The 21,875-nt window shown below is 43.4% G+C and overlaps 1 protein-coding gene across 5 annotated transcripts in view; it reads left to right on the top strand.

Annotated features, from left to right (window-relative positions):
- The first annotated feature begins 5,532 nt into the window (after positions 1-5,532).
- Ddx6 (DEAD-box helicase 6) overlaps positions 5,533-21,875 on the top strand; it is a 33,339-nt gene continuing 16,996 nt past the window's right edge. The window contains exons 1-4 of one of the 5 annotated variants that reach the window (XM_031345417.1): positions 5,533-5,658; positions 8,639-9,114; positions 14,051-14,114; positions 15,248-15,352. In XM_031345417.1, the coding sequence (XP_031201277.1) occupies positions 8,912-9,114; positions 14,051-14,114; positions 15,248-15,352 (372 nt within the window). In that variant the 5' untranslated portion in view covers positions 5,533-5,658; positions 8,639-8,911. Of the gene's footprint in view, positions 5,659-5,723; positions 5,889-5,918; positions 6,063-8,638; positions 9,115-14,050; positions 14,115-15,247; positions 15,353-21,875 lie in introns of those variants that run through there. The other 4 variants (XM_031345418.1, XM_031345416.1, XM_031345415.1 and 1 more) reach the window with 4 other exon arrangements.

Here is a 21,875-nt window from a genome sequence, read left to right on the forward strand (position 1 = left end):
TAGGGAAGGTCCTGCTTTGGGGCTGGGCAAAAGCAATAAGCAAGACGTGGCAAATACAGAGGCTATCAAGTGAGGGGGAGGGGCACAGCTTTAAGTACCTTTGTGTACGTACACATTCCTGCCAGACAGCAGGGTGGTGTATCCTAACACTCAGGAGACTAGCAGGAAGACCACCAGAAGGAACACCACCTTCAGGGTCACTTAACAAGACTGTATTCCAAAACAGGAAAGGAAAACTAAGGGGTGTGTGGGTGGGTGTGGGGGCTGCTCTTGCCCAGGATGGGGCTCAGGTCTCTGTGCCTATATGGGGGCTCACAACCATCTGAAATTCCAGCTCCAAAGAATCTGGTGGCCTCTTCTACTGCCAGGCATGTAAATGGTGCATGGAGTACAGGCAGGCAAAGCACTCAGAGACACATAAAAGAAATAAACCTAGTAAATAATTTTCTTAAATCATGAAAATAGTCTTAGCAGTGACTCAGAGAAGTAGGTCCAGCTCCACTGTTTTGAAGGGACATGGGGACTTCATCTTATTCTGTCAGTAATGGAGAATACATTTTAAGGCCTCTTGAGCTGGCTGGTGATCGGACTGGAAAATTCCTGTGCCTTTCTGTGCACAATGGGCTAGAGAGGGAGAGGCAGGGGAAGGCTAGGAAGTTACTGGAATAGTCCAAGAGAGGGAAAAAAAAATCTCCAAGCTTGGGACAGTGGCAGCAACAAAGGGGGATGAGGGGTGGGAGCGGGGGTGTGGGCAGGGGGTGGGAGGTGAAGTTGAACGTGATAATATAGAGGAAGAAGCGCAGGGCTTCCCCCTACCTGGCAGAGCTGCTGTTCCCAGGAGGCCATTAGCAGGGAATGAGGGAGGGAGGGAGGGAAGATTGCTTCAGTTTGTTGATTAGAATGGAGAAAAATCTGTGGGATCAAGAGGGGCTCAGTTCAGGATCATCTTGAGGCCACCCTGGGCTACAGAAGACCCTGACTCAAACAAACCAAAGAATGCAGAGGATTTTGAGCATGAATCCAAGTTGAAGGGAGGATCCAACAAAGGGAGAGTCTAAGGGATGGAAGCGGTAAGAGACAGAATAATTTACTTAAAAAGAGAGAAGCTGGCATAGTGGTGCTCAGCCTTAGGGGTACAGAGGCAGGTGAATCTTAGTGACTTTCAGGCCAGCCTGGTCTACATAGCAAGTTCTAGGACAACTAGAGCTACATAGTGAGACCCTGTTTACAAGTAAGTAAGTAAATAAATAAATAAACAAACAAACAAGGCACTTTGCTGTCAGTGAATATACCTAGCAACTGGAATTTAACTCCAGAACCCAAATGAAGGTAAAAAAGACAAGAGAGGCCGGAATTTACAAAATGAACATTTATACCCTGAGTGTATACAAAACAGCAACATTTTATTTATGTGAGACAGGATCTCTCTATAGCCCTGGTTTCTGAAACTTGCTATGTAGACCAGGCTGACCTCATCCTCACAGGGATCCTCCTACCTCTGCTTCTCCAGGTCTGAGATTAAAGGCGTGAGCCACCATTCTCTGCTTCAGTCCTTGTTTTTAAAATCACAGTTCTACTTTCAAGGCCTGGGTACCCTTCTTGATTGTTCCGGCTCTCTGCTGCCCACTCAGAGAAGTACACAGAAACAGCGTCCTGTCACAGGCAGGGTCAGGCACCTCTGGGGCTTGGTACCCATCCTACCATCACAGCAGCTCAACAAGGTCACAATGTCACTTTTCGTCAACTGCCCCTGAACGGACTTGGGAAGTCCCCAGTGAGATCAAAGCATCTGGCATGAGGATTGTGTCAATTTTTTTCTTGATCTGAATAGACCAAAGTTTATGCCTAAACACCTAGTTTCCAGATTTCACTGTCTTCCCAGCCACACATTATTTTCAAACTAATAAATAAGTAAAAACAAGTGGTGCACAGTAATCTTAGGAAAACTGAAGACTAAAATGAATAGCAAAACCTCTTGGTGATGACCAGACCATGTGTGACTGATGAGGCCCAAAGACACCTGGCAAGCTGAGCTGGCTGAGTGGTGGCGAGGGCATGTCACCTGTATAGCAAATAAAACTGTAAAGTCTATCTGGCTTTCTTGGGAAATATGTCTCACCTATTTCCAATCTTCTTTGTCCTATTGCGAAAGGACTTTTCAGTTTGTTTGCTCTGGAGGTAGATTTCTGTATCATTTTCCTGAAAAAGCATACATTTTATAAATGTAAAGATACTATGTGCACTAGAAAACAATTTTTTTTGTTGTTGTCTTTTTCCAGACAGGGTTTCTCTGTGTAGCCCTGGCTGTCCTGGAACTCACTCTGTAGACCAGGCTGGCCTCAAACTCAGAAATCTGCCTGCCTCTGCCTCCCAAGTGCTGGGATTAAAGGCGTGGACCACCACTGCCTGACTGAAAACTACTCATTTTTATTTTTACATTTTCTACTTATACAGGTGTCTTGCATGTATATGTACACACAAGGTGTGTGTGTGCCTAGTCCAGAAGAGGGTCAGATTACTGGAACTAGAGTTAGAGTCAGTTGTAAGCTGTCATATGGGTGCTAGGAATAGAACCCAGGTCCACTGCAAGACTAACTTCTAACCTCTGAGTCATCTCTCAAGACCATCTCTCATCTGTATTTTTTTCAATCACATTTAATTTTATGTGTGGGCAGAGATGTGAGGCTGAGGACAATTTAGGATTAAGTTCTTGTCCTGAGGGTCAAACTGAGGTTGTCAGGCTTAGCTGCAAACATTTTACCCACTGGGAAACCTCCATTTTTTAAGAAAATGCCTTGAGATTTATTTATGTACTTTATGTATGAGTTCTCTGTCAGCATGTGTGCCTGCACACCAGAAGAGGGCATCCGATCCCCTTATAGATAGTTGTGAGCCACTCTGTATGTACAGGGAATTGAATTTAGGACCTTTGGAAGAACAACCAGTGCTCTTAACCATTGAACAATTTCTCCAGTTCTGCCACACACACCCCCTTTTTAAAAAATACATGGTCTCATTGTGTACCCTTGGCTGGCTTGGGACTCACTATGCAGACCATGCTGGCCTCAAGTTCACAAAGACTCACCTGACTCTATCTCTCAAGTGCTGGGATTAAGGGCACTTGGGCAACAGAAGCCTGGTCTAAAAAAAAAGTATTTTTACAGAGATTAATAGATTACAATTCACCTTAAAAAATAAGAATCCGTTAAAAAAAACCCGGGCTAAAGATTTAGCTTAGTGCTAATCTATTTGAATTAGGGAGAAAAATGTGCCATAAAACTGAATCCACATTAAAAAAAAAAGTCCTGCCACGTGCTGTGGGGGTCATCTTTAACCCCTGTAGAGGAAGGCAGAGGCAGGTGGATCTCTGTGAGTTGAGTTTGAGGACAGCTGGTCTGCAGAGTGAGTTCAGGACAGCCAGGGCTGGCAGAGAAACCCTGTCTAGAAACAAAACAAAACACAGAAAGAAAGAGTGAAAGAAAGGAAGGAAGGAAAATGGAAGGAGGGAGGGGGAAAGAGAGACAGAGGGAGAGAGAACAGGAACAGTTAGGAACACAGGCTGCACTCAGAGGAGCATGGTTCATTTCCAGCACCCACATAGTAGCTCACAATCATTTGTAACTCCAGCTCCCAGGGATCAGAGGACCCTTTCTGGCCTCCTCAGGTCCCAGGCACACATGGTAAACAGACATACAGGTACCTATACACATCAAATAAAATAAACCTTAAAAGAAATAAATAGCTGTGAGGTAGTGGCGCACGTCTTTAATCCCAGCACTTGGGAGGCAGAGGCAGGAGGGTTTCTGAGTTTGAGGCCAACCTGGTCTACAGAGTGAGTGCCAGGACAGCCAGGGCTATACAGAGAAACCCTGTTTCAAAAAAAAAAAAAACCAAAAAACTAACAAACTAACTAAAAACAACTTTTAGGTCAGAGGTTAGTGGCAAATGCCTTTAACCCCAGCACTTAGGAGGCAGAGGCAGGTGGACCTATGAGTTGGAGGCCTGCCTGGACTATACAGAGTGAGTTCCAGGACAGCCAGAGCTACACAGAGAAATTGTCAAAACAAAACAACCCAAAATCAAACAAGCAAGCAAAAGTGGCAAACAAAGCCTCATACCTTTTCCTAAGAGATCACTTAGCTTCTCTCCAGGGTGAACACAGGGACCCGCCTATTCCCTGGCGTGAATAGCTAGTTTAAAATCTGGGTGGGAGATAAAATGCTTTAAACTCAGAATTTCAAAAAGCATCATCATCATCATAATAATAAATTAAGCGTACTGGGTGTGGTGACTCACACACTTGTAAATCCTCCCTCTAAAGAACTAAATCAGAATCACCAAATGACAACTGCCTAATTTTTTACTCTGCTTGCTTTGCCTATGGGGTCAGTGAGCATGCCCTGGAGTCTGGTAAAGACTTGGGCTCTCAAACTGAAAAAAAAAAGAAAAAGAAAAAGAAAAGAAAAGAAGAGAAGAGGAAAGAAAAGAAAAGCACTGCAGTTTAAAAAAGAGGGGGGCTTCAGGCTTACTCTGATTGGATGTTGCTGTCTAAAAAGCAGGAGGAGGGCTGTAAGCAGGGAGTCATTGGTTTAGAGAGGATATTTGGCTTTCTCTGATTGGTCTCAAGTTGGAAGCAGCGGTAAAAATATGGAAGCTGCTAGTCGGTGACTAAGTATTGACTGTCCAGGACAGTCCGTGTTCTAGTAAAGAGTCATATTGTCACAAATGTTTTTGACCATTGTCAGTATTTCCAGCCCTCCAGCAGCGTAAGACGCAGGTTTTTAACTTTCTCTTCCGTCCAGCTCGATTTTTTACTTAACAAACAAACAAACACACAAGTGTTTATTTTGCTTGGAACAAGACGGCTTTCTTGGTTCAGGCTAAGACATCAGGAGCTGAGAAACAAATGCACAAATATCTGCAGTTGAGGATCAGGCAGGAGAATCTACTGGTTTCCCATGTTCACAACGAGCCCTCGCTCACAGAGGCGATCCGCCTTTCTTTCTCGAAGAGTACCACTGCGGGCAGGAGCCAAGGGTCACCTCGCCTGCACTCTGGCCTTGGTATCCCACGACCCAGGGCGCGCTCCCGGCTCACGCTTTCCTCGGGACCCCTTCCCGCTGCCTCGCCTACAGCATCCGCCCCGCAGCGGCCTCCTGGCCACCCCAGGTCAGCTTCCCGACCCGCGCAGGCTGCCCTCCGAGCGCGTCCGAGGTCAGCGGTCAGCGGACGTCCCCTCCGGCCGGGACCCGCCAGCCCAGCTCAGGAGGGACGAAGGCAAGGGCGATTCTCCCCGGCCACCATTCATTTCCCCATGGGTCTCCTCAGCTCTGCAGGCAAGCCCTCCCGTCCGTCTGTCCGTCCGTCCCTCCCGCCCGAAAGCAGCGGCGTGTTTCCCTGAGCTCGGCCCGGTCTGAGGCGGCTCTCTCCCGACTCTCGCCCGCCGCGCCCAGGAAAGCTGTGACGCCGCGGCGGCCGCAGCGGCCGAGCTCTCGCCATCTTGTGTGGAGGAGGAGCCGCGGCCGCCGCCATGCGGAGAGGCAGGGAAGGAGGGAGGGAGGGAGGCGACGGCGGCGGGTGAGGGAGGGGGCAGAGCAGCAGAGTCAGCTCGGCCGGGCGGCGACATCGGGGGCGCCGGCACTGCGGGCTACGGCCGAGGTAGTGCGGGGTGGCAGCGGCGGCGGCAGCAGCGGCGCGGGCGGCGAGCTGCGCGGCGGGGGCGGGGCGGCGGGCGTAGCGGCGAGGGGCCGGGTGGGGGCGGGCGGAGGTTTCCGAGGAGGAAGGAGCCGCCGCCATTTTGGGAGCTTCGAGTCAACAATAAAGGACCGAGGGTGCGGAGCGGGAGTGGCCTCGGTGGTAGGACTCGGGCCCGAGCCGCGGGGCGTGGGGTGAGGCAGTGCGGTCGGGGTCGGCGGGGCCCCGGGGGTCGCGGGGAGCCCCCTCCGGCGGACGTCGGGGCGCGCTTGGGCGGAAGCCCGAGGCCCAGGCCTGGCCCGGGAAGACGGGCGGGTGGCCGCTGAGAGGAGCGGGGGCGGCGGAGAGGAGTGGAACCGAGGAATGTGGTGTGTGCGGGGTCTGGAGGAGGAGCGGCGGGGTGCTGTGGGCGAGCGGTGTGGTGGACAGTAGCGGGATGGAGCGGCGGCCGGGACTCTGGAGTGAGGTTGGGAGTGCGAGGCAGCCCTGTTGGGGGCGGCAGGGCAGTGATATCCCGAGGCTGTGCTAGGAGAGGACCCGCAGCTGCTCGGTTGCAAGTAGGCCTTGCAGGTTGGTGGGGACCTAGGGTTTAGGGAGACTCGGCGGCGTAAGAGGAAAGGAGAGGCGGTCCAGTTTCGGGGTTCTCTTCCGGGCCTTTGGAGGGGAGTCCCTATTGTTTCCCACTCGCAGAGCTGGTTCCGGCTCTTGTGGCGCAGATAGGATTGCAGGGCACAAACCCTTTTGCGTTTTGATCTGGATTTGAAGAGAGTGTAGTTGGGGGAGGGGGCAAGGAATTATTGCCCTACGGTTACCGGACTCGGATTCTTAGCTTAGGGTTTTCCCTTCGCCGTAGCCCCCTTTTCCTTCATAAGAACCCCAATCACTCCAACTTCCTGCTGAGGCTTACAAAAATCGCGCTGTATTTGCAAACAAAAGCTCTTCTTGGAGCTCCTGGGGACTGTTTTAGGTGTGAAACTGTCAATTGCTAACCGCGGTCTGGGCCCTGCTGTAATTAACTCTGCCAGGGGCTCCTCCCAACTTAAGTCTACGTTCCTTCTTGGTTTTGTTTTAGGAAAATAACTTGCAAATCTAAATTGGGAAGGGGGTAGGACGAATATTTTCTCCACTGAGATGTAAAGCTGCAGTGCAGGTATCAGTTTCTGAAAGGAGCAGTTGTCTAAAGTCTCTGGGTTTAAGGCTCTAGGATAGGAGGTCTTACTGTGCTGATTGACAGTACTGATGGTGTCGGTTAGTATTCAGAGGTTGCCCCCTTCATCCTCTTAGTGCTGTACAAGCAGTAAGCCTTTCTGTTTGACGTACCTGATACTGTTGATCATATGCTGTCATACAGAAAATACCTATTAACAGAACAAATAAACAACTTTTTGTGATAAGCATTTGTGAGCAAGTTAATGTGTATAACTTGAGATATCTTTTGACTTGTAGATTATGGATTTGGGATACTTGGTGTGTGGCAAAGATAACCAGCACTAATTAAGCTAGTGTTTTGGGAGCCGGGTGAAATGTAAGGGGGTTACAAAATAAAACTGAAGGAGTTGGGCTTATACTAGTCCTTAGTAATTTTTTATTTACCTAATTTTGAGAATTCCATTTGGGGAACAATTTAAAGAGTTGGTTGACCAACTCTTTCTTAAAATAACTTAGACTCCGTATTCTGGGTTATTTGGGAGAATTTTATTAAACTTATAAGTTTAACCCTCTGTTTTTTTTTCCCCTTAACTACAGACACCTCCCCCATCTTTATTTTAAATTAGGACATACTTTTTGAAAAGTGTTATACTAAAAGGCAACATTAATAGCTTTCAGCTTTTAGTATTGGGATTTTCTTTTTTCTTTGTTTTTCTTTTCTTTCTCCCCTCAACCCCTGAAGGTGAAGTGGGTCTTAGAGTTCTTTTTTTGTTTTTGTTTTTGTTTTTTTGTTTTTTGTTTTTGTTTTTGTTTTTTTGTTTTTTGTTTTTGTTTTTTGAGATAGGGTTTCTCTGTGTAGCCCTGACTGTCTGTCTGTCTTTGAACTCACTCTGTAGACCAGAGTGGCTTTGAACTCAGAAATCCGACTGCCTCTGCCTCCCAAGTGCTGGGATTAAAGGTATGTGTCACCACTGCCCAGCTAATCTTAAGAATTTTTGGAGCAAAATAATTTTGACATATAGACTGCTCCATACAGATCTTTTGGGGGGGGGGCTTTTTCGAGACAAGGTTTCTCTGTGTAGCTCTGGCTGTCCTGGAACTCACTCTGTAGACCAGGCTATCCTGGAACTCAGAAATCCACCTGCCTCTGCCTCCCAAGCGCTGGGACTAAAGGCGTGCACCACCACCGCCTGGCTCATACTGATCTTTTGACGGTCATTTATTTTGGTAAGGACAAAACTCAGATGAAAAAAAAAAGATGCTTAACTTCTGTAATTGAAACTGGTAAGACTTTTTTTTTTTGAAAAGTCTTCTCATTTTAAGGTTTTTGGTTGCTGTCAGAAATAGAAAAAAAGTTAGTGAATTATCTTGGTCAAATCTAGATGTAAACAAGTAAATTGAGTGATATTTCAAGTCTTAGTGCAGTTAAATGTAATGACTTTTAGAGGTGGCAGAACTTGGAGAGAATTCATTAGAGAGGAGATTGAAGAACAGATTGTTATTTGAGAGTGAATTTGAATTTTATCAATAGTATCTTTCTGCCTCACTTTCTCTAAGTTGCTTTGATCTTGGAATTTTAAATGTTTGAGGTTAGATTTTTTTTTTTTTTTTTTTTTTTTGTAGATTGGGTTTTTAAGGCAATTCTTCGCTCTTTGCTATCTGGAGTGATGATTTGGCCTGAGTGTAGCTGTTAGTGGTTCTTTAGAAGATGAACATTCCAAAGGAGTTCTTTAAAAGAGTAGTTTTTTTCCCCTGACTTTGTTGTCTGCTAATTTAATTTTTTTCTTTGTTTCAGATTGAAGTGAGTGAATTCAGATATAATTCAAGCTTGTTAGAGGACTTTAAAAAAATACAAAGCTGATTCGGTGTATGAAAGCAAGTTAACTACTGCTGCTCACCGTTGAGAGACTTACAGGTGCTTGCCTGAACTGCAATAAAGGACTCATATTATTGAGCAGGACTTATTTATCTCTTCATTTTGGAGAGCCTCATAAACTGTTATTACAGTTTCCCTACTGACTTTTAAAAATTTGAAGTTTGAAAGGGACACCTGTGCAGCTAGCAAAGCATGAGCACGGCCAGAACAGAGAACCCTGTTCTCATGGGTCTGTCCAGTCAGAACGGCCAGCTGAGGGGCCCCGTGAAGGCCAGTGCTGGCCCTGGAGGAGGGGGCTCACAGCCACAGCCACAGCCAATGAACCAGTTGAAGAACACCAGCACAATCAATAACGGCACTCAGCAGCAAGCACAGAGCATGGCCGCCACTATTAAGTAAGTGTCAGAGCTCGGGGACCCACGGTGTCTGTTTATTTCCATCCTTGACTGCTTTATGCCTTACATTAACCATTTTGATTGCAGATCATTTTGTTATGATCAGCAGGTATTTGTAATCAAATAATGTGTATCTGCCATTCTTGTTGACCCAGGAAGTGATGAACATAGGTGTCTGTAAATTACTGTGTTTAGAAATAAATGTGCTGGTTTTAGGTCAGTGTATAAGGTGATACCAGGTTATGTGAATAAAATTATCCCATTCTGTTTGCTTTTGAGCAGGCTTACTCAGTAGCCCAGGCTGACCTGGAACTGGTGGCAATTTTCCTGTTTCAGTCTACAAAGTACTAAGGTTGCACCTGTGAGCGAGCCACCACATCCGACATGTTTGTTTGTTTGTTTGCTTGCTTGCTTCTAGTGTTACCACTGTAACTTACCGTAGTTTTCACAACAGTTAAAGATTAATTGAAATTTTGAAAAAGAAGTTTTCTTTAAAAGTTTTTTAAAGATTTAAAAATTTTATGTATATGGGCATTTCACCTGTATATATGTTTCTTTACTATATGCATGTCTGGTGTTCATAAAGGCCAGAAGAGTTTGTTGAAGCCACTGAACTTACGTTATAAATGATGGTGAGTCTCTTAGTGGGTGCTGGGAATTGAACCTGGGCCAGTGTTCTTAACCGATAAACCATTTCTCCAGCTCCCTCCACCCCCCCAAAATCAAATTTAAAGATTCAAACCTTTAAGACAGGCAGTGGTGGTGTGTGCCTTTATTTCCAGTACCAGGGAGGTGGGGGCAGGTGGTTCTCTGAGTTCCATAACAGCCAGGGGTACAAAGAGAAACCCTGGCTGGACTTTACTCCCCTCCACCCCCCAAAAAAGATAGGCTTATTTTATTTTATTTTTTAGTTTTTTTGAGACATGGTTTCTCTGTGTAGTCCTCTGTAGACCATGCTGGCCTTGAACTCACAGAGATGGACTCCCTAGTGTTAGGTTCCTTAGGGGCTCATTTTGTAACCCTGGCTGCTGGCCTGGAACTTGGTGTGTAAACCAGGCTGGCTTTGAACTTCTGTGTAGCTGAGACTGGTCTCAAACTTGTGAGTACTAGAATTATAGGTGTATACCACTATACCCACTTTACAAGCCTAAGCTCCAAGGATACACTCACATTTTACCCATATCTTATTTTATTTATGGAACTGACTTTTCAGCTAGGTGTGGTAATTAGGATTGGAAGATTGCCTAAGTTATACAGTGTGTGTAAGGCAGAGAGTGTGTGTCAGCCCCACCCCTCTGCCAAGAAAATGTTTCTCCTCTGAGGATATATACAAAATCATAAAAATTTAGAATTTCTAAATTCTAAATTTAGTATAACTCTTGGGAGTATACTTTTTTATTTGGAGAAGTCTTAAATATGTTAAACTTAAAATTCTAGAGCTGTCATTTTACTGTAGTTGAGTGGGTTTTTTGTTCAGTTTGCTTGTTTTGTTTTGTTTTGTTTGTTTTTTTTTTTGTTTTTTTTTTTTGTTTTTTTCGAGACAGGGTTTCTCTGTGTAGCCTTGGCTGTCCTTGAACTCACTCTGTAGACCAGGCTGGCCTCGAACTCAGAAATCCGCCTGCCTCTGCCTCCCAAGTGCTGGGATTAAAGGCATGTGCCACCACTGCCTGTGCCACCACCGCCTGGCAGTTTGCTTGTTTTTGACATAAGGTCTTGCTATGAAGAAGTTCAGCTTAGCCTTGAGCTGTGTGACCCAAACTGGCCTTCAACTTGTGATCCATTTATCTCAGGAGACCTCTCAAGTGGTAAGATTTACAGGGCTATGTCACAACAGAATATTTTTTTAATACTTATTTATTTAATGCATGAGTACACTACTACTTTCTTTAGACACACCAGAAGAGGGCATCAACTCTCGTTACAGATGGTTGTGAGTCATCATGTGGTTGCTGGGAATTGAACTCAGGACCTCTGGAAGAGTAGTCAGTACTCTTAACCTCTGAGCCAACTCTCCAGCCCCAGAATATTTTTTAAAGCAGAATTTGTAGGTTATCATCTTTAAGTGCTTGGGTATTAGTGGCAGGTGTCTTCAATCACAGCACTTGGAGGTAGAGGCAGGTGGATCTCTGGAGGACAGCCAAGGTGACACAGAGAAACTCAAAAAGAAAGAAACTCTGAAGATTGATTTATAAAGAATTAACATTAAAAACTTTACCCTGATGGAAGTTGGGCTTCTATTAAAAATAAAGACATTCATAAAATGATTTAACATTTACAAATCTTCCTATAGTGATACTTCGGTTTATTGACTTGCTTTGTTTTTGATTCTTGTTAATTGTTTTTTTAGATAGGGTCTTTGTGGCACTGCTCTGGTTAAATGTTGGGATTATAGGTGTGTGTCATCATTTTGAGTTTGAACTGAATTAGAGTTTTGTAACCAGAATCTTTCTAGGCAAAACTTGCCTTCCTTGGCTACTAGAATGTGTAGATTATTGCTATGCCATTCACTATTGTTCTCTAAGAAGTTCCACTTTTTTGTTGTTACTGTTTTGAAACAGGACCACACTATTAATCCTGACAAACCTGGAACCCTGTATGAAGACCAGGTTGGTGTTAGTCAGCCTGCTTGCCTGTGCCTCTCATTCGCTGGTACTAGAGGCATAGTGGGATTGGTTTTAACTAGTATAGAAATGAGAATACTTCCCAAGTTGTAGTTTCTTTTAACACAGACAAATAGGCAAGCAAAATTTAGGCCCCTTTCGTTCCCAAAGGCAGATATATATTTCATTATTAAAGTGTTGTTCAGTTAGAATATTTTTGTTTTTGTTTTTGTTTTTCCGAGACAGGGTTTCTCTGTAGCCCTGGCAGTCCTGGAACTCACTCTGTAGACCAGACTGGCCTCGAACTCAGAAATCTGCCTGCCTCTGCCTCGCAAGTGCTGGGATTATAGGCGTGCAACACCACCGCTGCCGCCACCCGGCCAGTTAGAATTTTTGATTTGAGATAATAGTTTTTCTTCTGGGATTAGTAATTTCTTTCCAGTTCTGTTGTCTTTTTCTGCGCTTTAGTGTTGTTGTCTCTTTGAAGCTGTCTGAATTTTGTCAGCTGTTTTAGAACTCTTCCGTACATCTCTCTATTGCCTATTTTCTCACTTTGATTTTTCTTTTTTTTCCTTTTTTTGGTTTTTGGTTTTTGGTTTTTCGAGATAGGGTTTCTTTGTATAGCCTTGGCTGTCCTGGAACTCACTCTGTAGACCAGGCTGACCTCAAACTCAGAAATCCGCCTGCCTCTGCCTCCCAAGTGCTGGAATTAAAGGCATGCACCACCACTGCCCCACTAATTTTTCATTTTTAAGATAATAATGATTGGGGGCTGGAGAGATGGCTCAATGGTAAGGAGTATTGGCTGCTCTTTGAGAGGATCTGGGTTCAGTTCCCAGTACCTACATGGTAGCTCACAATTGTAACTCCAGTCCTGTGGATCTGACATCATCACATAGACACACATGCAGGCAAAACACCATCATACATAAAAATAAATCTTTTTAAGAAAGATAATTGAGTGTAATTTGTGGATCAGTTTTAACACTATATCTTATGTATTATGCATTGTGCAATTTGACAGTGGCAAGCTATTTTACTAGGTTGTTATCTGATGTTTTTGCTTAGAAAGTTCAGTACTGTAGGCTGAAACAGGATCATGAATTCAAAGCCAGCCTGGGCTGAATAGCAAACTCTTATTTAAATAAAAGAAAGAAAGGTACCTGTGTTAGACTGTTTGCACTTTATATGCAGGCTCTAGCCTTAGATAAATCAGGCTTCGGGTTCTGGTTCAAGTTTTAAGAGTCTTCAGGTGAAATGACTAAGATGGTCTTATTTTGTTAGCACAGTACTACTGACTGCTTTTCAAAATTACCTTTTTGCTTTTTGAGACATCACTTCTATAATCTGGACTGGCCTCCCAAGAAAATGTGTAGCCAGGAGTGACCTTCAACTCCTAAACCTCCAACCTAGTGCATGCCACTGTGCCACCTTTGTATAGATTGCTGATGAAGTTATTAGACACCCAGTTTGTATTTGAAAGAACAGAGGTTGAGAAAGTAACTGGAGCAGCGTAACAGAAGGGGTAGGACTCAAGACTTAACCTCTATTTGAAACCTGAGGTTTTGTGTGCATTTGTGTTTGGAGTCAAGGTCTTTCTCTTCAGATGAGCCTGGGGCTTCCAGGCTCAGGTGGTCTTCCTACCTCATTCTCCTAGGTAGCTAGGACTACAGATACTCTTGTTTCTAAGAAGAGTCATTTAATTACAGTAAGTTAACAACAGGCTTAGATGACTATAGGGTACTGTTGCAAACTAGAAGGTACTTACTGTTTAAAGGGATCATCTGTTGATTTTAAGTTCTAGTTACTAGATTTAGTCCACTGGAAACACCCTAGTTTGTCCAATGACCTGGGTTCAATTTCTTAGCATTACAAAAAAACAAAAAAGTAAAAAAAAAATGTAGTTACCAAGATCTGCCAAACTGTTACCATATTGGAATTTGAAACATTAATGCCAAAATGTGTTTCCCTGAAGTGCTGTGGATTGAATTTAGCAGTTTTGTTTTGTTTTGTTTTTTTAATCCAGAATCTGAGCCTTTACATGAAATTTAGGTGTTAAATGCTTGCTGCTAAAAATGAAATACTATATAGATGAAATAAAAGACGTTTTGACAAACACTTGGCTACTCCAGCCCTTGTGTTGTCTTTATCTTCCTTGATTTCCCAAGCACACGTTCATTCCTGAAGTTGATGCCCTTGTTAGTTGTCATAAGTGCTGAGTTTATTAAACTTGCTGTGAGCAGTAGAGGGCTGGTAATCCTTGAGGTGTTCCATTTGTATTACTAAGGAGGAAGCTATGAACTGTGATAACTTCATGTTTACTCTATTCTCTCTAGACCTGGTGATGACTGGAAAAAGACTTTAAAACTCCCTCCAAAGGATCTAAGAATCAAAACTTCAGTAAGTTGGGGTGTAGATTCAAATTGAAGAACTGGACAATTACAAGTAAAGGAATTGTGTGAAATGACACGGCACGTTCGGTTTTTGTTTTATTTGAGATAATATCCTATGTAGTCCAGGGTTACTACACACTCTTGGTTCTCCTTCCATAGCCTCATTAGTGCTTGGAGTATAGTTAGGTGTGTGCTATCAGGCTAGCAAATAGATTTTAGTTTTGAACATGTTTATTTTTTTCAGTTAGTGTTTCACTGTTTAGCTGAGGCTATATGTGTTGAAATAAACTGTATAGTTAATAGATACTGGGTTGCCAAAACTTTCCTACCAGTCTTTGGTGGGATTACATGATTGGTGTAACATATATTAAGTAGTGTGTGTACATGCATGCATATCTTGGTTATTTCGTTTTCTTTTTCCAGACAGGGTTTCCCTGTGTAGCCCTGGTTGTCCTGAAACTAGCTCTGTAGACCAGGCTGACTTTGAACGCATAGAGATCCATCTGCCTCTGCCTCTGCCTCTGCCTTCAACAACCTAGCTGCATATCATAACCTAATTTTCTTAATTTGTTTTTCTCAGCCTCTCAGGGAGATATATAGATTAGGTATTGTAGCTACTATGGATAAGTATGTAAGAACAGGCATTCAGAGAAGTTTTTATTTCAATATTATCAACGAAGGGTGACTTTTTTTTTTTTTTTTTTTTTTTGGTGACCGAGGGAACATTTAATGATAGCTAGAGATCCTTATAGAGTAGCCTTAAAACAGTTATCTGACCACCAATGTCAGAGCTCTGTGTGCTTGAGAAAGCCAGACATAGCCAGAGATGGTGGCAGCTAGCGAGTGGGAAGAACTAGGGTTGGATTTTACATCTTGTGACTAATTGAAGGTTATTTATGTAGAAATATTCTACTTTAGACTATGGTCCTGGGTGGTTTTGTTTAGAGGTCCACTTTTAAAGTTGTGTTTTTTTGTTGAAGGTAGAGTATTTTTCAGGGAAAGTTGAAGTAGAGATTAAAGCAGTAGTAATACGGTGCTTTTAGATTGAAGTGGAGAAAGGGTTCAGTCTATCAGGCATACTTTTTGAGCATGCTAACTATAAAAGAACCTTGAGTATATTTTATTTGTTTGTTTGATTAGGATGTGACCTCCACAAAAGGAAATGAGTTTGAAGATTACTGTTTGAAACGAGAGTTGCTAATGGGAATTTTTGAAATGGGCTGGGAAAAACCATCTCCTATTCAGGTATGTTCATCTTTTTTGTTACATGAAGGTTATGTATCATGCATTGTACACTTGAGCAAACATTTTAAAAAATGCAGCTGGGTGTGGTGGCAGACACCTTTAATCCCAGAACTCAGGAGGCCATGGCAGACAGATTTCTGTGAGTTCAAGGCCAGCCTAGTCTACAGAGTAAGTTTCAGGACAGCTAGGACCACAGAGATCCTGTCTTGAAAACCAAAACAAGATAAATAAGTTTCACGTGTATGGGATATTTTATCTGCATATATGTCTGGTGCCAAGCAAGATGAGGGTCTCAGAGTCTCTCGAACTAGAATTAAAGATGGCTGGGAGCCATAGTATAAAATAGTAACATGTCTTTGTATTCCTGTGTACAAGGACAGTACTTTTCTGAAGTGTGTGTGTGTGTGTGTGTGTGTGTGTGTGCGCGCGCGCGCGCGTGTGTTTGAGACAGGGTTTGATCTAGTCCGTACTAGCTTTGGATTTGAAGTATAGCTGAAAGTGGCCTTTGAGCTCTTGCCTCACCCTCCCAAGTCTAGGATTATAGGCAAACAGCACCACTCCAGCTTTTAAAGGTTAAATCACAGAATCCATCCCTTTACTTATGAGTCTCTTGGTGTTTATTTCCCAAGAATAGGGTTCATGTGTCTGTAGGGTTCTTTATTGTCATTAGTTGATGGTTTCAATATTTCTTTTTTATATTTAAATTTTTATATTTTTATGTGTTTGTTTTGTCTGTATGTATGTTCTTGGACCACGTGTGTGCAGTGCCTGAGGATGCCATACGAGGGTGTTGGATCCCTTGGAACTGGAATCTTAAGTGGTCTTGTACTGCGGTGTGGGTTCTGGGAATCAAGCCTGATCTCTCTGGAAGAGTAGCTAGTGTTTTTGACTGCTGTGCCATCTGTTCAACTCCTGGATTTTAACATTTTGTGGATGTGCAGAGGTCAGACACATACAGGAGTCAGTCCTCTTTCTACTGTTGTAGATTCTGGGGATCAGACTTAGGGTGTTGTAAACTTTTATCTACCAAGCCATCTTACTGGTCCTGTTTCTTTTTGAGACAGAGTCTCATGTATCCCAGCCGGCCTTAAATTCTTTGTATCTAAAGGTGACCTTAAGCTTGTAATCCTTCTGTAGAATTGTGCTGGGTTTACATGCTTGGAAAGTCTTGTCTGGTTTATATAGTGCTGGAGATGGAAGTCAGGGTTCTGTGCTCTAGTACTCTACCAATTGAGCTATATCTCCAGGCTCTTCCATTTATTTTTTTGAAACAGACATTTCTGATGAGTCCCTGTGATTTGGCTCAAGTCATGTTTTCTCAGCAAAAATACTGCAAAGCAGACTTCTTTCTCTAGTGTTGAATTTAAAGATGCATATAGTCTGATTGGCGATGTCATTAATTTGGATTATCTTGTTGAAATCCAAGTTTTGTCTGATTTCTTTTTCCTCTATAATGTATGACGTCTACTACTTTTTGCCCCTCTATTAAAACTAATATGAATATTCTAGAGAATATTTAAAAGCCAAGCAGATAGCCTTCTGTTTGTCAAGCTTTCCTGGTTATTATGATAATTTCCTAATTACCATCTTTACTCTAGCTTGATACCATTGGTCTGGGTTGTAGTGAATTTCAGCTTAATCAGTCCTTCCATATTTGGCCCTTGTAAAGAAGAACCTGCCCCTATATGTGCCTTTAAAGGCGTATTTGGAGTTTGCGATGCTAAGGTTTGAGCTTGGGGCCCTTGTCATGCTAGCCAAACACTCTACCACTGAGTTCCACCACCAGTCTTTTGCAGCTTAATGTATACAGTTATGAAGTAACAACAAAATAATTTTATGGTTGGGGGTCACCACAACTTGAGGAACTGTATTAAAGTTCATTAGAAGGGTTGAGGGCCACTGCTCTAAGGAAATACAGCTAGTGATTCCCCAGAGGTGGGAAAGCAGGTGAAGCTTTTTGTTCTTGTTTTGATCCAGTCTCACTTTGTGTTCCTGTGTGTTCTGGAACTCACTCTGTAAACCAGGCTGGCTATTTAAACTCAGAGATCCAGTTGCTTCTGCCTTCCCAGTACTGGAATTCAAAACAGTAGACTACCATACCTGGTGCAAGCGTGTGTGTACACACATGTGTGTTTTTAAACAAAAGGCAACTTGTTTACCTCTGTCTGGCTTTGACAATGACCTTAAACCTCACACCCAATTTATGCAGTACTGAGGATCAGACCTATGAAAAGCATAAGATAGTGATTCTTAGAATTACTCAAGAGTCTAGATCCGAAAAGAGATGTACAGTTCATTTAGTATAGAATGAGCCTCACGCACTTTTTCTTTGAGCAGAATTTTGCTGTGTAGCTAAGCTGACTCCTAACTCAAGATCTTCCAGCCTTAACCTCCTCAAGTGCTAGAATTGTAGGCAAGGGCCAGCAAGCCTGACTCTTATCCACCTACCTTCTCTCCTTACCCCCTTCTCTTTCCTCTTTTCCCCTCCCCTCCCCCTTTCTTGGCTTTTCAAGACAGGGTTTCTCTATGTAACCCTGGCTGTACTAGAACTTGCTCTGTAAACCAAGCTAGCTTCAAACTCAGATCTGCCTGCTGCCTGCTTCCTGCTGGGATTAAAGGTATGGGATACTGCCCAGCTCTTACCCATTTTCTTGTTTTCCCTTAAAATGAATGATCATCTTTTTCAGTATTTAAAACTACACAGTTTTTTTGTTTGTTATGTGTTTGCCCATATGTACGCAAGTGCACCATGTGGATGGGGGGGTGCGTATGTGTGTGTTCCCACGTGTGCCTGGTGCTGGCTGAGGCGAGAAGAGGCCTCTGCATCCCCTGGAACTGGAGTTGTAGCCAGCTAGTTGTGAGCTGCCACTGAGTGCTGGGAATTAAGTCTAGTCCCTCAAGAGGAGCCCTTAGCCACTGAGCCGTCTATCCAGCCCTGAGGTTACAGTTTGAAAGGACATGAGTTTTTAGAATTATTATTATTTACTTTGGTTTTTCAAGACGGGATTTCTCTGTATAGCTCTGACTGTCCTGGAACTCACTCTGTAGACCAGGCTGGCCTTGAGCTCAGAGATTTGCCTGCCTCTGCCTCCCAAATGCTGGGATTAAAGGCATGTGTCACTACTGCCCAGCTAAAATTATTATTATTATTATTATTATTATTATTATTATTATTATTATTATTATTATTATTTGATGTGTGTGCTTTATCTGCACCATGTGCAGACCTGTTCCTGGAAGAGATCAGAAGAGAGTGTCCAATCTGTGATTAGAGAGATACATAGATTCTGAGAACTAAACCTGGGTCGTCTTCATTAGGAGCAGATACTCTTAACTCCTAAGCAATTTAATGGCTATTTTCCAAAAAAAAAAAAAGAAAGAAAGAAAGAAAGCCTTCTTGATTAGATGTTTAAGCTGTCCACATTTGAATTGTGTGTGCTTTGTTTTCAGTGTTGCTGGTTTTGTTACTGTTGTTTCATGTGTGTTTGTGTTTGCAGATAGAGCCTTACTCTGTAGCCCATGCTCTAGCCTGGAACTCATTGTATAGCCCAGGTTGTCCTTGAAGTTGCAGCAATCCTCCTGGCTCAGCTTCTCAAGTACTGGGTTACAGGTATGAGTTTTCAGTTCTCAGCTTTCAGTTCTCAGTTTTCAGTACTTGGTGTGGTGTGTGTATGTGCAGGGCAGAGGATGCCCTCAGGTGTTACTGAGTAGCCTAGACTGGTTTCTTAGTGAATCTCAGGGGTCTGTTCTTTGCTTCCCTAAGGTTGGGATTTCACACCCCTGCTATCATGTCTGGCTTTTTTTACTTCCATTCTGGGAATCAAATTCAAGTTCTGGTGCTGTTGAAGAGAGTACAGTACCAAATAAGCTATTTCCCTAGCCCCTGGACAGCTTTTGAGAGATGATATTTAGTTGTGATTTGGCGGTAAGCTTATTGGAGAATGAGGCATACGAAAGAGGTTTTACAGTGACAGCTTGGAACTAGACACACAACGGATTGTGCCTGTACATCTCTCCAGATGTAGCCATCTATCTGTATTGGGTACTCAGTGCAAACCCTGTGTCCATTAGAGTTACTTCATTCTAAAGGTAGCATGTACTCTTGGGAGGGGAGGACCTGGGAATCTGTTTTTCTCTAGTTGCCATTGTACTAATTTTGGATTCTGATTGTGAGGTAGCAATTCCTTTTTTTATTTTTTTAAGATATATTTATTTTATGTATATGAGTACACAGTAGCTGTCTTCAGACACAACAGAAGAGGGCATCGGATCCCATTACAGATGGTTGTGAGCCACCATGTGGTTGCTGGGAATTGAACTCAGGACCTCTGGAAGAGCAGTCAGTGCTCTTAACCTCTGAGCCATCTCTCCAGCCCCCTGGGGTGGCAACTCTTTGCATGTTGAGTTATGTGAGGATCAGAGGACAGTTTTGGGTATCAGTCCTTGCCTTTTGCTTTGAAGCAGGAGTTCTCTCTCCTGTGGCCTTCCCCATCTCTTTAATTGCTGCGTGTGCTAGGCTAGCTGGGCCTTGAGGATTCTCCATCTCCACCCCCATCTCACCATTGAGTTCTGAGATTATCAATATAGATTTACCATTCCTGGCTTAGCTTTTTATGTGGGTTTTGGGGATTCAGACTCAGGTCCTCCTGCTTGCTCACATTAGTTAAACACTGTTACTAAACTAATCACACTGTCCTTATCTGAGTAGCTTATACTCGGTAATTACAGCATTCTGAATCCTTTAGTGAGTTATTCTAGCTAATCATGGGTTAAAATAAGGCTAAAAGAATTAAGTTTTACCTTCAAGTTTAGTATTCCTTTATATGTCACTATAGGTTTGCATATGTTTTTTACAGTAGGTTGGAAATTAATACAATTTTCTCTTTCTCTCCTTCCTTTCTTTTGTTATTGTTGTTTTTTAAGGCTTATTTTATGTGCATTGGTGTTTTGCCTGCATATATGTCTGTGAGGATGCCAGATCCACAGTAACTAGAGTTACAGACAGTTAGGAGCTGCCCTATGGGTGCTTGGGAATCAGATTCTGGTCCTCTGGAAGGGCAGGCGATGTTCTTAACTGCTGAGCTGTCTCTCCAGTCTCCCTCCCTCATTCTCTCCCTCCCTTCCTTCCTTCCTTCCTTCCTTCCTTTCTTTTTTTGGTTTTTCAAGACAGGGTTTCTCTGTGTAGCCCAGGCTGTCCTGCAACTCACTCTGTAGACCAGGCTGCCCTCAAACTCAGAAATCCGCCTGCCTCTGCCTCTGCCTCCCAAGTGCTGGGATTAAAGGTGTGCGCCACCACTGCCTGGCCCTCCCTCTTTCATAAGTTGAGGTCTTATTCTGTACTCCAGGCTGGCCTGGAATTAATTCACATAAGTCCACCTGCCTCTGCCTTTAGAGTGCCAGGATTTAAGGCAAAGGTGTGCGCCACCGTGCCTGGCATCTTGGCTCCTCTTGTTCTCTCTTCCACCCAGAACCCACAGTAAAATCACCACAATGAAAATAAGGTGGTTTTATTCTTTTAACTTTGAACCCCACGTTTAACTAAACTCAAGCCTCCCAAGTGCCACCAACCCAGGGTCTCACTGTAGAGTGCTAGCTGGTCTCACATAGATTCTTCTGCTTCTTTCTGCCCTAGTGCTCTGATTAAAGATGAATGTCACCATGCTGTTTTCCCCTACCAAACCTGCCCCCGCCCCCGGCAAAAAAAAACTCCCTTAAGGGTGAATTGTTTCTTAGCCTTTATCAACAAGTTTGAGTGGGAATTCTGCCTTTCACAGTATATTGTATTTTACAGTATATTGTGCTAAATGATAGCTAATATATTTTTAGAATTTCATTTGTTACCCTTTGCAAGTGTGGGTGCGGTGACACACATGTGGAAGTCAAAGGACAGCTTGTAAGGAATTGCATGTGGGTTTAAATCAGCAGGCAAGCACTTTTCTGCACCCTTAGCTTACTCCTTCATAGGATGCAGGGATGGGTCAGCAGGCTTGTGCAGCAGGTAGTGCTCTTATCTAGCCATTTCACCTGCCAGTTTTCTGGGCCTTCTCAGTTTAAAATAAGTTCTTTATATACTATACCCTTACTTTAGGAATTGGTTAGGGGTCAGGGGATTGGGAAGGCTAAAGGCTCTGAAACAATATATAGTTTTTCTAAAACATTGTCTTTGAGGGGCTGGCTCAGCGATTCAGAGCACTGACTGCTCTTCGAGAGGTCTTGAGTTCAATTCCCAGCAACCACATTGTGGCTCACAGCCATCTGTAATGGGATCTGATGCCCTCTTCTGGTGTGTCTGAAGAGTGACAATGTACTTATATACAATAAATAAATCTTTTTTAAAAACCCAAAAAACTAAAAAACAAACTTAAGACATTGTTTTTGAAATATTTCACTGAGCTTGGCAGTTCATGCTGGTAAACTTAGTACTCAGGGGGCTGAAGCAAGAGGGTTGCTAAGAGTTTAGACCAGCCTGGGCTCAGACGGACAGAGAAGCCATATGGCAGAACAAACCAGAAAGCACTAAATG

Source organism: Mastomys coucha, unplaced genomic scaffold (genome assembly GCF_008632895.1).
Source record: "Mastomys coucha isolate ucsf_1 unplaced genomic scaffold, UCSF_Mcou_1 pScaffold23, whole genome shotgun sequence".
NCBI lineage: Eukaryota > Metazoa > Chordata > Mammalia > Rodentia > Muridae > Mastomys > Mastomys coucha.